At 49.2% G+C, this 17,576-nt stretch overlaps 1 protein-coding gene across 1 annotated transcript in view; it reads left to right on the forward strand.

The window, feature by feature from the left end:
* Nucleotides 1–17,576, forward strand: part of LOC117212312 (protein dachsous) — a 213,225-nt gene that overhangs the window by 177,652 nt on the left and 17,997 nt on the right. The window contains exons 4-8 of the mRNA XM_033457011.1: nt 10,481–10,644; nt 10,755–11,159; nt 13,470–13,878; nt 16,441–16,719; nt 17,095–17,318. Coding sequence (XP_033312902.1) covers nt 10,481–10,644; nt 10,755–11,159; nt 13,470–13,878; nt 16,441–16,719; nt 17,095–17,318 — 1,481 coding nt within the window. The remainder of the gene's footprint in view (nt 1–10,480; nt 10,645–10,754; nt 11,160–13,469; nt 13,879–16,440; nt 16,720–17,094; nt 17,319–17,576) is intronic.

Below are 17,576 nucleotides of genomic sequence, written 5' to 3' on the forward strand. Positions count from 1 at the left end.
TTTGTCGAGGTCGCATAAATCGTCGCGAATCGGATATCGAGGAACCGAATGCAAGTCGCTATTGTCCAGGTCCCCCCCCCCTCTCCCTTATTCCTTTCCTCAGAGTTGCTGTTACGGAACTGCACTCTTTGCATACGGTTTAAATATCATCGCTCTGCTTACTTTAAGGACTCCTAGTACCATATCTTCTCCTCTTTTGTGCTTCTTTTCGACGGTACTGGGCGAAACCGGGATTCGCAAGACATGAAACGTCGAAAGGAACCCAAAGACGTGTTCTGTCTCGTACTTTCGTTCCTTTTCTATCGCTGAATCGCATCGATTCTCTGCGATCGGTATGAGCTGTATATTTATAGTGCCGCTTCGCCGACGCGTTTTTACGTTTCTTTCGAAGTAGATCATCTCGCAGATTCGGCCCGATCCATCTCGAATTCTCCGATTGACGAAACACGGACGACGTCAATTGTTACGATATCGTCGAGATTCGAATACCTAGTTCTGGATCGTGGTAACGTTATTTCGAGTTCCGAGATAATCGAAGAGGAGTAGATCGAATAAAATTCGGTGCAGTCGTTTTTGTCCAAGTCTCTTGACCTCGGAAAAGCGGTTTCAAGTTTTCGAAAATGACGACACGGGCTCGGCTCTAATCTTATCCAACCGGCACATCGTCAGTCTTTAACGAATTTAACGACGACACTATATAAAAATCAACAGGCACTGACGTCGTTTAAAGGTGTCCATAAAGATACACAGAGATATAATTCGAGGACTGATCCGGCTGTTACGACCAAAGTTTCATAAAAGATCGTTCGCTTTTCGAGAAATTTCGCCGATAATCGAACTGAGAGGAGGAAATTTGTAGCGAACGCCTGACCGAAACCAAAGGAAAAAGTATCGGTGAAGGCACGAGACCCGCCGTAGATAAAGGATCTGTCGACGTTCGAAACGAGGAGGTCGCAAAAAGTAGGATTCCTCGTTCCTCGGAGATGAAGTATTCCGCATGGCGAAGCGGCCGATACGTTGTCTCTCTTTTCTCCGCGTCTTCTTTCGTCGGACCTTTCGTTCCTTTTTCTCTCGGATCTTTGGATCTTCCCTTCCTCCGTACCGCGCATCGTGCTTTCGCCGGACTTGCAAATTTCGCGCAGGCATCGTCTTTTCTCCGGGGTGCAGCGGTACGTTGCGACTTTGCATCCCGAGAAGAGAGTTACCGTCCGACCCAACCTAAACCGAGCTACGAGATCCGCATGGAAAGATAGCGGAGTCTCTGCCACGGTAGGACGAATGTTCGTAGTCTGATTTGCGTAATTCCGTTCCTGGAATTTCATTTTCTTCCCGCCTTTGGTTTCCTAGTTCTGTTATTCAGAAAGAAAAGCTGGATAACAGAATCATCCAAGCTCCGGACGAAACTTTCGCATTCACGATATTTCGCAATTTCGAGGACACATTTTATGCGTCGAAAACAAATTTACATGGAAACACGTCCACTTCTCTTAATTAAGAAGCGATGTTCGGACGACTACGATAGCTATTCCCGGGGATCGTTCGTTCGAATCTCGATGATCCAAGCGCAGGTATTCGTCCGGTCAGCGTCGAATTAAGAGACGCGTATTAGGACCTCGCCGGCGAAGATGGTGGTTGGGCAAAGAGGACAAAAGGGAAGAGAAAAGAATATACGGATGCAGAGGAAAGGCGGCTGGGCGGCAGTTTGGATCGCATATGTTAATCTCGGTTAGTTCGGCATCCGTTTACATCATTTTCGACAGCGGCTGTTTATTGCCAGATGTAAATCGATATTGAACGGGCGAGCAACAACAAGCTCGTGCCTCAGTTGCGAATGATCGAACGTTCGTATCCTGGCTCACGACCTGATCGAGCGTATTTACGTCCATTTTTCGACGCGTCTATTCGTTTCAACGAATTACGGGAAAGTTCGATCGAGTGTTTGTTCGAGGAAACGATTTCAACCGTTTGAGTCCCAGGAGTCTATGAAAAAACAGACTCGAAAAATCCCGAACAGCGCGATAGTTTGTCTTAATCGATTATGAAGAGAAACAAGCGGCGCAATAGCGCTCGTCATATTTGTCATTTTTATGAAATACATCTGTATTAGTATATATGTGCATTATTAGTTTATAAATATTTCAAGTTTTGTTCAATAAAAATTATTGAGAAGATAACAATGAAATACAAAATACCGTCAGTCGTTCGTAGAGTCCAAAAGCACACAAAAACGACACAAAATCTAAATAGCGTGATCGCGCTGCTTGCGACTCAAACGATTAAATAAGGCATATGAGCGGTGATGAGCTTTGGCTCAATCCTCGAAAAACTAGCGTTGTCTTCGAAGTTGATAGACAGAAGTTCTGAACTCACGAGACAGCACAACGTTCAAGCTCGTTTTGAAGCCTTTTCCGATGCTTCTTTCGCCCAGCCCATCAAGGGAAATCCACGATATAAATCGTTCGCGGGTACTCGGCGGGTTAGGGACAGGAAAAGCACATCCTCTCCGGTGGAAGAATCGTGCATACGCGTGGTTATGGAGTGACGGGAATCGTTTTGAATCGGGACGAGCTCGAGCTGCTCGTGAAAAGTCGATGGGCGTTGCAGAAATCCCGAGGTTGTGGTTTGCAGCGGCAAGCGCGGACAAGTCGGATGTGTAAATGCTTCCTCGCGCTTGGCCCTGTGCGCGGTCGTTTGAACGAATGTGTGTGCGAACATATAGATGCCCAGATAGAGGTGCGCTACGAGGCGCGATCAACGCACAGGGTCTGCGATAGAACGGCTCCCCTTCTCTGGCCACGCTGGGCCTATAATGCGCCTCCCCGACTCTTATCTCGCGCCTCGTTATCGCCGTTTACCATCTCACGGTCTAGAGAGCGGTGGGCTCTCTATGCGATCTCAGTACATGCACGTGCACATCCATAGATCTTTTTCTCGCTCTTTCTCCGACCCTTCGCCGATTCGATCCCCTTTTCCTCTGCCTTGCCTCTTCGCCTCCTCGATGTTTCCAGGGAGGGAAATTATCGCAGGATAATCCAAGATGAGATCGTTGAAAGGGGTGGTCCGAAGGATGAAAAGGTAAACGATTTCGATCCGGTAGACTTAGGATACGAAGCGAGCTGTTCCAGCAATTTGTCGAAAATTTCTAATCGTAATGATCGTACGAATATAACGAACGTATCTATACCTAAAGATAGTTGGCAGTATAAAGTTGGTGCTGCACATAGCACGCTACTAGGCAACAGTAGCTAATGTCCAGCGTCATTTTATTTTCGTTTGGTTGCAAGCTGCGCAACCTTATTGTCGCCGTCCATTGTCTTGTCGTTCTTGCCGCCCTCCGCTTCTAAACCTTCTCTTCTTCTTCCCCTCGTATACATTCGTCGGCCATGCCAAACCATTTAGCTGCATCTGCAGACCGAGACGTTTTACGCGTGTATGGAGCTCTATTCGTTTGTTTACCAGTCTCTCGATGCTAGCATTTCTTGCGCTATTGTGCGCCGCGAACACGCTCCGTCCTCTCTCGTAAGTACTTGCCGCGTGCAACTGAGATCCCAGACAGGCGCACTCTCGCGAATCCGTGTATACATAGTCGTATCGAAATTTGCGTGTTGACAGTTTACTTTAGTCTAAAATCGTTTCCCACCTCGGAGGAATGTAAATGGATCTGTTGAATAATTTAGAAATTCGAAGGCAGCGCGATCGACCGCGAATAAATGTCGAACGTAGTCCGCGCATCAAACGCGGAACGCGAGACGTTATCACATATATATGTATGGCAAGACACGTCGATGTAGCTGTAAGAAGATGGAAGGGAGATGGCGACGCAGAAGGGACGGTGTCGATGCGTTAAAGAGAAGGCCCGAGGAGCTTAGAGCGAAGGAAGATGGCACGTTGGAAAGATAGGCGAGAGAAGGAGAGAAAAAGACGCGGGACCCCCGTCAACGAAGCATACCTTTACCACGGTATCGTTTCTTCATCGCATTCGTCGCGTCGCTCGACGCTACCACGACTCATGGCTAATCATCATTATTTAATTACGAGGCCGTTTTTCGTTAGACGGAGTAGAGTGTCGGTGATTCGTGGAGGCACGTCCCTATCGTCGAACGAGGTTTGTTCGTCCAGCGATTTTCGTAAATCTGTTTTACGAGACCTACCCCATTTGGAATTTGAGACACGTATCATCGCTTAGGGAACAGAGAAAGAGAGAGAGAGGGAGAATGAGAGAGAGAGAGAGAGGAGCGGACAGTTTCCACGGACAGTTTTATGATTCTCGCGTTGGAATCGGCGACGATGAGCTTGAGCACGAGCGTGTTCCGGTTCGTGGTTCAACGGAAAAGGATTACCAGTGAAAGAGAGTCAATTAAAACGGTGGCACAAACGTTTTCGCTCTATTTCGAGCTATCGGCGCCGCTAGGTTAAACGTATTTCTCAAATTTGATCGCGCGCCATTCCCTAATTAACGAATTCGATCGTTTTCGCTTGGGTGTCAAGCGCGATCCCGCCTATCTCGATCGTCGCTATTACCGAGGCTACCTCATCCAATTAAAAATCCACCAATTTATGCAAACGGTCGGGCTTTTATTGGCTGCCGACCAGACTCGAAACATTCCGAAATGGACCGCGGGATGCCTCGAAAATCGCAAGCGCGAAACCGAGATACCTCGGGGCCGGGGGATCCTATTTGGAGCGAAATAGCTGGTAATTCGGTGGCCGATCGGCCGGCCGATCTGTTGGTCGGTCGGTGAACGGCTGGCCGCGCGGGTTCCAGAGAAAAGAAGGAACGAGGTGACAAAGTATTCACCGGAGGCGATTACAAGGTTTCCTCGGCGGTCGTAAAGGTGCGGACCTCGTTTACGTGGATGAGGGCTACCGCGACGATGGTACCGCCCCTGAAGACGACCGAGCAAGCGATCCAGCCAGCCAGCGAGCCACCGACCGACCTCGAGTGGGATGGCCCGTTACGAGCTAATTAGCAAAATAAGAGAAACTCTCTGTGAGGTATACAGCGTTGTAGCAGCAGCGTAGGCAAGGGAACTTGCGCGTCCTTATACGGCGTGATCGAATCGTCAGTCTGTAATTTATCGCGAGTTTTCTTAACCCGGAATGTTCCTGCTTGTGAAACTCGGTACACCGTTTTTTTTTTCCCTAGTCTACGTTTCTTCTTTTCCCTCTTTTCTGACCAATCGACCGGCAATTAAACGTGATGCTTAGCGAAGAATATCTTCCGTGCTTATACTCGTGCTCTGTTAGATATAACATCCCCACGAAAATGGTATAATCGTTCGCGATCCGATTAAAACAGTGAACGAAGCCCACACCGCATTCCGTCGGTAATCACTGTTTCTAATTAACCAAACGAAAGCTTCTTGTCCCGCGTTTTGCTACGCGCTCCGGAGGTTTTTCTACTGTCGCAAGAAAACCGCGATCCACGCCTATAAATAGACTCGCGTTACTCGTCGATGCATTCTAAAAAGTTTCGCGACTATAGGTATCCCGCGGTCATCGCGGGATTTCAAGTGTTCACCGTTTCGAATTAAAGGCAAAAAGACGCGTTACTAGGTTTCGTGCCGAACGCAAGCGTGAACGGGCATGACAGCCGCGGGAAAATTAGTTGGCTAAAGAGAGTGAAAATCTAGCTCTAGCTAGATAGCTGGTGAGGACCACGCAGAATCGTCAGTAGGCTCGATCGTTTTTTGCATTGCCACACATTGCCGATCTACGCGCGATGGTCGGACGATCCAATGGAGAGAAGGGGTAGGAGGTTTCTTGACCGCATGCCGTAACGTCGCTGTTTATTAATGCGAGCTAACGTTTGCCTGCTGGCTTTTCTTCTAGATGAGAATGCGGCGCAATTATGCGGCGCAACTATGCGACGCTACTCGAACCGTGCCACGCTCGATATCAATTAGACGGTTTTTATTGCGATTCCAGTGGCGTACGGCGGCTCGTTTATACAAGGGTGGCGACGGCGCGTCACCCACGGTGAGTACCGGCCGACGAAAAACAAATGGTCGTAATCCCGCGATCTTACGACCGTCGCCCGCGGTCGCGGGCCAACTTTTGTCCTCGTAGCGTTCTCCAACCGAGAGTCGGGCAAGTCGAGAGAAGCGAAGTAGAGTGAAGAGCGAGCGGCTCGTGTTGTACGTGAGAAAGAGCCGAGCAGAAGCGGGATCGAGCTATCGTCGCGCAAGAAAGCCGGACAGAGAGCGAGAGGGACAAGAAAAGGAGCACGGGAACGGGAGTCAAGGAACTAGAAACGAATTCCATTTGTGCGACTGAGAGAGGACGAGGCGTGAACGGTGGAATCGACGGAGATACGGAGAATCAGAGGATAGGATAAAAAGGGTTGTGGCACGACGTTGGTCGCGAGGTACACGCCGCGCTTACCGTACCGCGCGCGTACCGAAGTTAGAGAAAGAATCAACCACGTAGGAACGCAGGCTGAGAAAGCAAGAGAAACCGAGCGCACCGGATAGAAGGGAGGATGCCGGGTAAACGGAACTCGGGGCGTAGAAGACACGGATAGATTGTAAATAAGAGAGGAAAGCATGGTGAACGTGCAGGATTATTCTGAATCGAAAAGCTCTCGACGAGTTTCTACCGGCTTGCATTGTCGGTACGCTAGAGGGCACGTTCTGGTACGAGGTGTTGCACGACTACAAGGTGTTACAGAGATATACTCCGGGCATACCGCGCACGTGTACGCACGCGTACGCACACGTACACCATTGACCGGCGTGCAACAATCGCTTAACCATTGACTGGAACCTCCGGATCCCTCGCGTTATTCCTATCGAGGCCCTCGCGTTCTCTACTCCGACGTTAACAGCCTCGAAAATCTATTAAAGGCGGAATTTCGGCAAACAAACGTTTGGTATTGGCCGTTGTCGATGGAATTGTCGGTGTAGTAATAACAACGAAATGTCCAGTCGTAGTAATTAAGTCGGTGATTAAATTTGCATTGCTAATGGATCTTTATGATTGCGGAGATTGAGAGATTAGAAGCAACCTAATGTCGAATCTATGTTCCAACGATTAAAAACTACGAAAACCGATCAGATACACGTCCTTAATGCCATACATTACCGTACGCAATACCTCGTAGGACTTTCCGTCGAGGTCGCTGCGATCAAAAGTCGTTTTGTATCGTAACGTCAACGACCCACCCTTCCTTCCTATCCGGAAGCAAAAGTCGAGTTAAACGTACTTTCGCGGAGGGCATGGCTGAACTCGTCGCGATGCGAAGCGACGCGACGCAACGCACCAACAACTGGCCGAGAGGACGCGAAAGGGCGAGAATCAGTAATGAGTACGTTACGGGTTTCTTGACTGGCTCGGGTATCGCTGCAAAAACTCGCTCTCGATTCTATCCATGAAGCGCGGAGACGAACGCTGGAAGAGGAGCGAACAGAGGAAAGACAGGTAAAGGAGGCACGGAAAACGAGAGAAGAGGGTAGAGATGAAAGCGATGGTGCAAGAGGAGAGGGAGAAGAAGGAGGAGCAGACGTGGGCCACGAGAGCTCGAATGCACCGCGCTGGACCAGCGATCTCCGCGAATTAATCAAATACGCGAGCGATTTGTCTTCGTTACACCCACGTGGGCACCCCGGAGGGACGCCTGTGTAACCGGGGTGACGAAGCCCTCTCGACTCGGCACCGCGGGTGAAAAACCCGTCCACCGACTGCGTCCACCGGACACGCTCCGATTGCAATTTATTCATTTCATAATCGAAGGAAGGCAGCAGGTTTGGTTTTCGCGTAGATCCCGCACAGGATGGTTATAACTCGAGAGTCGCGTAAAATCGCGATAACGCTTCTTATCGGTTCATTTTCGCTCTGTCCCTTCGGGGTTGGTCTCGCAATTATAAGTTAACGATTATCGATAAATAGATGGGTGCGAATGAAACGATCGCGTTTGTTTATATTGCCGTTTAAAACGCACTGGCGATTATGCGAGTGGTTCGGACGTGGTCCGAAATCGTGTCGGAGATCCCTTCGGACACGCGGATGATTCTGCCGTATTGGGATGCGAAGTAAATCGTAATTATATACGGAGAGTAGTACGTGATCGGTGGATCCTCCTCTCGCAGCGAGACTCGATGGAAAAAGATCACGCGGACGTTTAATAACACAGGTACCGAATGCCGATGGGTGTAGAGTGTAGGTACGGTATATAAATGTGCGTGTACGTCTCTCCGCTACCAGCGTCGGTGCCGAATACGCGACCTCCGTCGTGTATTTGTACGAGCGCTGATCTCATCCATACGCTATTTTACAATTACACTTTACGATACACAATTTCGTACAAACCTGCTTACATTTACGCGCGCAAATTCGCGTCGGTATTCTTCGAAGCGAGCATGCACGTACGCCAGCTACATTTACATGCGCGAGGACGAGTTTGCAGCAATTTTAATAACACGGCTATCGGGTGCCGGTAAGCATAAGTTTCGGCCGAGCGTTCTGGCGTGCGCTCGCGCGCACATGTGTATACTTTTTCTCCAGATCGATATCGATCCGTGGTTGCGGTGTGGTTCGTTGCACGCCAGCCGATTGAACGACCGCTTACTGCTTACGAGCGTAACGTGTGTGCGTGTCTCTGAGAAATATTACATAGTCACGCGCATACGTATACCGGTAACCGTGTATTAATTTCATTTGTCTCAGCTCTCGACCTCTCAAACACGCTTATTAGAATTCGGATTGAAACGACGAAACTGTACGCGAAACAACTTACTTACTTTTTAGTCGAGTGGGTCGCGTGGGATAATAGCGCGACGTTCTCCATTCCCGTGGATTTCGCGTATTTATCGAGGAGACGTAGAACTATTAGGAAGGGAGCGAAATGGAATGGGTATAAATAGCGAACCATAAATTATGCCATCCACGTACGCGTCCGAGTACCATCTTTAAGGCAGAGTCCGTATAACCTATGTCGCTCGACTCGTCGAGTCTCGATACGATACGATGGCGGCGACGACGACGACGACGACGAAGACGATGTTACCGGATATCGTGCAAATGGAAGCCCTCGCGGCTACCTTCCACGTAAACCCATGGAGGCGGTGCTTACTCCGCGTCTCCGTCTACCAGGTTTTTCCTACAGTTGCCGAGGAAAAACTCGATCGGTTCCATGGGAGACACGATCGCGACGCGGTAGATCCAAGGCGTTTGTCGAAACCTATCTAGAAGAGACGTACCGGACTCCTGCTTACCCGTACCACTCCCGTTTTGGATTGAAGTGCGATCGATCGATCGGGGCAATTATCGACGAGCATCTCGTGAAAAAAAAAAACTTATGTGTACTCTCGAGTCGTATCTAAGCTATACGAATACGAGCCGCATCTCGATGTCAAGGTAGGGAAACCGTCTGTCCGTCGAGTACATCGGATCGTGGGGATCGATCGATCGAGCTCGGCTAAATGTCACGAAGATATTCGCCAGGTAACTGGCGAGACAAAGCGATAACGGTTCGCTCGACCGTATTCAATAGCGTCGATAGCGCGAGCAAAACCGAAGACGGTCTAGAAGTCTAACGCAAGAACAATACCACGTGGGATACCGCGGGGCGGCGGAACATCCCTACGGTTCTTGGCACATTGACCGTGGGCGGACAGGGATCGGCACTGGTTATGCAGGAAACATGCTCTGCTCTGCCGTCCGATCGTTCATCGTCTGCCAGCGGTAATGATCGCTTGATTTCCCTATTAATTAATTGATTTCATATGTACGTGTTATAAATTTTCCTTGAATAACTCTCCTCTTTCGAGGTTTTGGGATAAACAGCGAGTCGTTGAAGAATATATATTTCCTCGTCTCATCAAAGATGATCGATCATTGGTCATTTCTTACTTCTATTCGCTTGGATTGACTTCCGTAGAAATCAGCCAAGGAGAAAATGTTCTGGTGATAGCGAGTATGCGTGCGCACGGTTATTGGTAAGGTCATTAAAGAATAAGGCGTACTGTATACGCGCGATGCATTTTATAGAACGGTGTTTAGCGAAATTACTGCCATTCGATTCAATCAATCGATCATACCGTTGGAAACAACGAATCGCGAACGTATCAGAAACAACGTATGAGTGGTGATTGCCAAGATTTTCGTACAATTTGCACCCCAAGAAAGGAAAGGAGCAAAATGCGCACGTGAGAACAAGCCGAAGTTGTAATTAACGAGCAGCTTGCTTATATAGTATCCGAATACCTTTTCGTCATTTTTGCGCTTTCAGTCTTCCCCCTCCACCATTTCCGCCCTTTCTTTTCGTGTTCCTTTTTAAAAGAAACAGACCAACGAACCAACGAATTCTTCGTTCGCTAAGGTCGAGGAAAAAAAATTAATACGAGGTTTGCATCGCATCCCTTTCTCCTCTCAAAGATTCAAGCTTCCGACGCTCGGTCTTAAAACGATCGTTACTTAAAAGAAAAGTATAAGAAAAAGCCACTTTGTAGCCATTTAACAACGATAATAACTGTGTTCGCAGGTGAACGGCCAACCAGATTTTATTTGGTGAAGGAAGAACCGGATCTAATGATGGATTCCAACACGGGCATGATTCGGATTCGCCTTCCACTGGACCGAGAAACTCGGGACAAGTACATTCTCAGCGTAGAGGCGCGCAATGGAATTTCCGCAGGCTACTGTCAGGTAACCGGCGTCGATAGAAATCGAAACAATCACGAGAGAAATCGCGATACATACACGAGCCAAGGTAGCAATCTGATCGCAACGCCGTCGCATTGTTTCTCGTCACACAGGTGGAATTGAACGTGGAGGATGTGAACGACAACGCTCCGACGTTCCCGACGAGCAGCGTCCGCATTTCCGTTCCGGAATCGCATCCCCTTCATTCGGCGCTTTACGTAGCACATGCCACCGATCCCGACATCGTTCCGTCTCACCCTATACGCTACGTCCTTGGCCAGAATAGCAACGACCTCTTTGGAATAGACGGCCGCTCGGGAGAACTCTATTTAGCAAGGAGATTGGACTACGAGACACAGCAAAGGCACGGTCTTCTGATAAGAGCGTTGGATGGTGCGGGTCTCTCCGCGAATCTCAGCCTGAGCGTCGAGGTACAGGACGTGAATGACAACCCCCCAGTGTTCGAGAGGAACGAGTATCATGTGGAGGTTCCCGAAGGCGCCAAGCTCGATTCTCAAGTGAGAAAAATCTTCATTACACGCCCGTCACGCGGGCATTTGTTTGTCGAGGAGACGTGCGGTAGGATCCCCTTTCGCGGAAGGGAGCGAGGGAGCGCATCGCAAAGTGTACATGGAAATGTGTACAGAACGAAGAAAGACTAGAAGAGTGGGAGAGAGAAATTCTGGGTCGGTAGAGAAGCGAGAGGGATTAACAACCTTTCTCCAGTGTTCCTCCGCATTCTTGTTCCTCGCACTCTTTTTGTTTTTCAAATTCGTTTTCGCCAAGCGTAACTTCATCCGGCGGGACAACCGGGAAGACCAATCATGCTGAACCTTAACACCCACTCGGATCGATGATCATCTCCTCCTCTACCTTTTGTCCTCCTCCTTCTCTATTTTTCGGTCTTCTTCGATTAGATACGGCGAATAGAGTGGAAGAAGAAGACGTTGACTCATCGAGTTCACCTTGTCAGCGGAAAACAGAAACGAATTAGCTGAACGCCGGAGCGCGCGAAAGATTAGTGATGCGAACTATAAGGTTACTAGATAGACCAGTTCAGTGGAAGGATTGATAGACTATAACTGATAGTTATTTATAGGAACGCGCAGTACGTTGTTACGCGATATATACATACGCGCTAACACGTATACGCTGTGCGCATGTGGTATGGTGTATCGCGACCCTTTACGGAGTAGTGCGGAATACACGGGATTGATAGGTAATCGTTGATAGGCTTAACAGAAACGCAGCGCACAGCTGCTCGTTTTATGAACAACCCATGCTGATTATCCCGCTTGAAAGGATTATTTATCGTGGTTAAACACCATTACCGACGAAGTTGGAACGAAATTCTTCTCCATTCCGTGAAATCTTTCCTTGCTGGTGTCTGACTCTCATGGAGACGTCGAACCTCATGCTCACGGATACGACTATTTATTTCGGGTAGACTAGTTTTATGTCGTGGTCGTCGCAGTTATCTCTGTCGTCTTCGAGAAGAAAGGTTTGTCTAATTGTTCGATCAGTGGTTGACAGATAGCATCTTATTTCGTTGCGTTTCGTGGCACGACGCGCGACCACGACGGTCTTGCTCTAAATACAAGGTTAAAGATGAAGTAGAAAGCAATCGGGAAAGAGTCATTAGCTGTTGCGTACACGAGAACATGTTCGTCATTGGAGTAGCGATATCTAGCGGTGGAACGAGAGACGAACAGCGCGATTCCTTGCGGTACGGTGGTAGCCACTGGTGGACGCAATCCCGAATACAAGGATACCGATGACGAATGGCCGAGAGATCGTTGCCGCAAGATAGGCCCGTTAAATGACGTCACATTTTTAATACAACGGATACACGAGGGTACGATAGAACGGAAACGACGACGACGACGACGACGAGGTGAACAGCGCGCACGTTCCTCTCTTCCTCTTTCCTTCTTCCTTCGCCACTCGATCTCTCGTTCCATCTTTTCTCGGCGCGGCGTACACGTATATATCGGTGGTATCTATCGGCGAAACAGATCTGTGAGCTGTCGGTGGTATCCAGACAATATCTTAGCCGCGACCAGGAGAGAGACGAGCAGAGAAAGAAACTCGGGGAGATAGTAGGGGGAAGCAGCAGCTAGCAAGAGTAACTTGGCTTACAGTGAGGGTAACCCTTCACCCGCCGCGAACTAATAACGTACAGTTAGACACATTACTGCCTGCTCCCACGTCAGGTTCTCCTTCTAATGGTGGTCGATCTCTACTCTTCCTCCCTCTGTGCCGCTGCTGCCGCCGCCGCCGCCACCGTTTCGTCCTTCTTCCTTCACAGATGAGAAGACGAGTGCCGATCCTTTCTATCCTCGTCCTCGTCCCTCCGCCCTTCGCGCTCGTCGCCTTTTCTTCCTTGTGGTTCGCCATCCATCATTGCCCGTGCGCCAGCTTCGTGCACGGGATACCAAGTTATATACCCTCGATCCTATGTTTCTTCTTCTTCTCCGACCTCCGTAATTCACGATCCTCCCGCACTGGAAAACATCGACCGGTTCGAACGCATTTAGGGTTCGCGGACTTTGGGTGCGTTTAATTAATACGGAACGACCGGATCGACTGGTCTTGTCTCCTCGCCGCCTCTTTCTCCCTGCGTGCCACCTCACCGCCGCTGCCTTCTTTTTCATCGATCTCATCGGCTTTTTTTCGTCTCCTCGAGAAACGTTTACATCGCAGAAATTCAGATTTCTCCCTCTTTGCGCGGCCGAGGAAGTATCGTAATTGTCGTACTCGTTTTTCCGTTGTATCGACCTACCTAAAAACACGCTCGTAAAACAAACTTGTTCCTGTCCTCTACACAGATTCTTCAAGTGACCGCGGTGGACCTTGATACGGGCAATAATGCGAGGCTGAGTTACCGTCTTCAAGGATCAACGGCCTTCCGGATCAGTCCTAACACCGGTTGGATTTACCTCGCGCAGATTCTCGATCGCGAGACCCTGGATCGGCACGCGCTGACGGTTCTCGCGACCGACAACGGTTCTCCGGCCGCGACCGCGAGCGCTTCCGTGCTGGTCACGGTGCTCGACGACAACGACAACGATCCCCGATTCGAGAAGGATTTTTACGGATTCGACCTGTTGGAGAATCTACCCTCGGGTACGCTGGTCGGATCCGTGAGTGCTTCTGATTCCGATCTTGGGAAAAACGCCCTGCTCAGATACGCGGTGGTCCAGGCCAACAGCAGTTTCACCGTCGATCCTGATACAGGTAAGATCTTTTTCTCCTTTCTGACTTTTTTCCTCTGTTTGCATAACCGATATTAATCCGGTGTGCGCGTACTTACTTGTTTCTCGTCGACGCTCGAGTGTTTGCGAAAGCTGTCAGCCGACTATGATACAGCTGATACAGTTATGAGCGCTCGAACGTTCAAACAAAAAAATCCCACACGACTAGAACTGTCCAGGAAAATATCAACGAATTCTATATACTGTCCGAATTTCCGATAGAATTAACATACCATGATATCGAACGCAGTTCGGTACGATATCGAACACATTTACAGCTCGATGTTCCTTTTTTATAGAGTGACACACATGTTGGAAAGGAATTTACGCGATCGCGTTACGTCTCTAGCTTTCTAGCACGGAAAGAAAGGAACGAAGCGTATTCGAATTGAATTCGAACCGGGCGTTGAGCAAGGCGTGAAGAAAAGGGAGAAAGAAGCGATTAATTTACTAAATAGCCCTCGGCCATCGACGCTGTTAATTTACGCGTTGCTCTTACGTCAACTCGGGAACGGTCCTGGTGATGTTGCGTACCATTGTTAAACAGCGATACCCTGCACGATTGTGCAAGCCTTTAGAAGCACCAGACAGAAACGACACGATAGATCTTCAGACGCGGGTTTCGTAAGTCCCCGAAAACGCTTAATGAAATCGGCTTCCACGGTGCGCACAAAGCTCTGTCGTTCGTTCTGGTGGACGCGCGTCTCTCGGCTTTGGCGCGCGTTCAAGATTTATAGCGGTCGAAGTCGAAGAAAAAGAAGCGAAGGAGCGTAAATTTATTTTTGATACGAATGCCTTTAATTGGAAGACCATACAACGCAATATCGGAGATACGAACAGTGGCGCGATTATTTCGTTTTTGTAACATCTCCCCTGCTTCGTGGATATCAAAGTATAATCCCGTAAGAGTGGTGCTTTCACCTTACCGGCGTGTAACGAATCACCAGAAAGGGTTCAGCACACACCGCGAAACGAGCACGCACGCTGCCTCTCGTATGCTACGCGCATACGTGCTTTGATTGGCATGCGACACGAGAGTATTTGTGTACATGCTGGTTCGAGACCAGGTCGGTCTTCCTCTCGTATCCACGAGAAGTCTCGCTGGTTGGTGCACCGGCCTGCCTGTTTGCAGAGGAGGGTCTCTTCTCCAGTCATTCCAGTGCGAACCTTCGCTACAGAGAAATAAAAATAACCGTTGCCTCTCTCTGCCGGAAGTATCCAGTTGTTCCGTCGCAGCGGTACTTGTATATTAATCTTTGGTTTCGGAAGGTTCTACTCGACTTGTGCGCGTTGTCACCGATAGTTATGCGAGAAATTAGCGGAAAACCAAATAGCGGTGAAACGCGGGAAATCGTGGAGCGGTTGGTCGGTTGGTCAGTTTGGGTATATGTTCCACAGCTTCTAAGAAATCTCTTATTGATCGTGGCGGCGCGGAACGAGTTTCCCTAACGCAGTCTCGGAAGAGCATGGATTTCCAAATATTGGAAGAAACGCGCGGGAACGGAAAGAGAGCCGGTTCCTGAAGGGGGCAAAGAAGTTCGTCGCACGGTCCCACGGTTAACACGAGAAACGCATTAGCACGCGTCCTACGATATACTTCTTATTGTTCCGCGATGGTATCCCTCGATGCCGGCTCGTTTGCATGTTCCTCCGTCGATCGTTTGTCTTCTAAACGACGAGCACGGCGACGTCGACGGGGTTCTGTCGGCGCTGGTAGACGAGGTGGACGCGTCGGACTGGACTAGGTACGTCGAGAATTCGTAGAGGCACGCGGGTGTCTCGTGTGTCCTACGAACACCGAAGCCCTTCCTTCGACCCCTTATACGAATTGTTTTCCCCATTCCTTTCCACGTCTTGAAATAGTTTTGCTCGGCCGGCTAGGCGTTTGCTTAATTACCCATTAATGCGCTGACCCGTCGAAAAGACAGCTCGAGAAGATTCCCTCTCTCCTTTTTACGTTTCTTCTTTCTGTTCCTTTTTTCTTTCTATCTCCGCCTCCTCCTTCTCGTCCCATTCCTTCTTCCTCTTCTTCTTCTTTTTCTCTTCCTTCAGCCTCCCTACCCTTCGTAACTTTTGCGGTCCGTCTGTACCGCGAGATACGTAATTACAACGATGCTCGTTACACGCGCGACTGTATACGCATCCATATTGCAATTATAATATGCGAGAGGAGGACGGAAACGAAATACGATAGCCGGTGTCGAGGCGCGACCGAGGATTTCGGGTTGAACGGACGTTTCTTAGCGAGCATATGAACAGCGATTATCCAATTAATCGTTCCTGTCCAGGAAAATTGATAAGGTCGATTTCCTCGCACAATGTCGACCGGTGATCGTCCGTCCCACGTACGTACACGAATTCTATGTCAAGATATTTACGGTATTTCCATCTCATTTGAGCGGTCTCTCGCTCCGTATCACGAGCATCTTCTCGTACCGATCTAAAGAGTCGATGCGGTGAATCGAAATAAATACGAGTGGGAAACGTCTCGGATATCTTAGAAAATCAACAAAACGCGACTCATCTTATCGTTCGTGATTTTCAGGCGAGATCACGACTAAAGAGCCGCTGGATCGGGAAACGAAAGGAGTGCACGAGCTGGTCCTCGAGGCACGAGATCAAGGAACCCCGTCCAGAGCGGCCAGGGTACCATTGAAGGTTACCGTACTGGACGTGAACGACAACTCGCCCGAAATCGTGGATCCGCAAGGGGACGTGGTGAGCGTCAGGGAGGAACAACCACCGGGAACGGAAGTAGCGAGGGTTAGAGCGTTGGACACGGATCTCGGCGAAAATGCGTCCGTAACCTACACGATTTTGAAAGGTAATGCGTTACAGCCGAAGAAACACGGATCGAATCGAAGCGATTTCGTCTCGATCCACGAAAAGGAAGAAAGCGCGCTCGAAGAAATTAGTTATCCAATTACCAAGACAATTATGCACGGTCTTAAAGACGAACTCGAACGGGTTGTGTTTATACGTTCTCGTTAGGATTGCCATCCGATTTTCTCAAGAACGTTTACGAGTCGTTTCGACCCTTTCGAGCCAGTCGGATACATGCTTAACGAGTTTGAATAACCGTAATATTGCTATTTCCTTAATGGTGTTTTAACGTTATTCGTTCTCACTGTCGAGATCACGCGAGTTTTTCACCGAGTGTCGATTATCGTACTCTCATGACTAACCTTAACCTCCACAGACCGAGACTCGGATGGTTACAACGTTTTCACCATTGATCCGATCACCGGCATGATCAGAACGAAGGCGGTTCTCGATCACGAGGAACGGAACGTATACCGGGTGTCCGTAAAGGCGACGGATGCAGGCCGACCACCGCGACATGGTATACGCGCGTTAAGAGTCGAGGTTTTAGCGCTGGCGGATAACCGGCCGACCTTCACCAGCAGCAGTCTTGCCTTTAACGTGAGTATCATCGACCTCGTCGCCACCGCTATGCAACTTTCGTTCACTGGTCGATTCATTCGGATTTTTCGCGCGATTTATGAGCATCGTGGCTGATAAAGCATCTCGTAGGATGGGCGCGCGCGCACGTTCGAAGGCGTTCAAGCATCGACAACTTTTCTTTCGCAAAGCGGTAAAAAGTTAATTACGGAGGAAAGGGATAAATTTTAAAGGGGCACTTTAAATCGGAATCAAACTATTGCTTCGGCTTTTACGATC

Source organism: Bombus bifarius, unplaced genomic scaffold, assembly GCF_011952205.1.
Source record: "Bombus bifarius isolate JDL3187 unplaced genomic scaffold, Bbif_JDL3187 scf7180000008288, whole genome shotgun sequence".
Taxonomy (NCBI): Eukaryota; Metazoa; Arthropoda; class Insecta; order Hymenoptera; family Apidae; genus Bombus; species Bombus bifarius.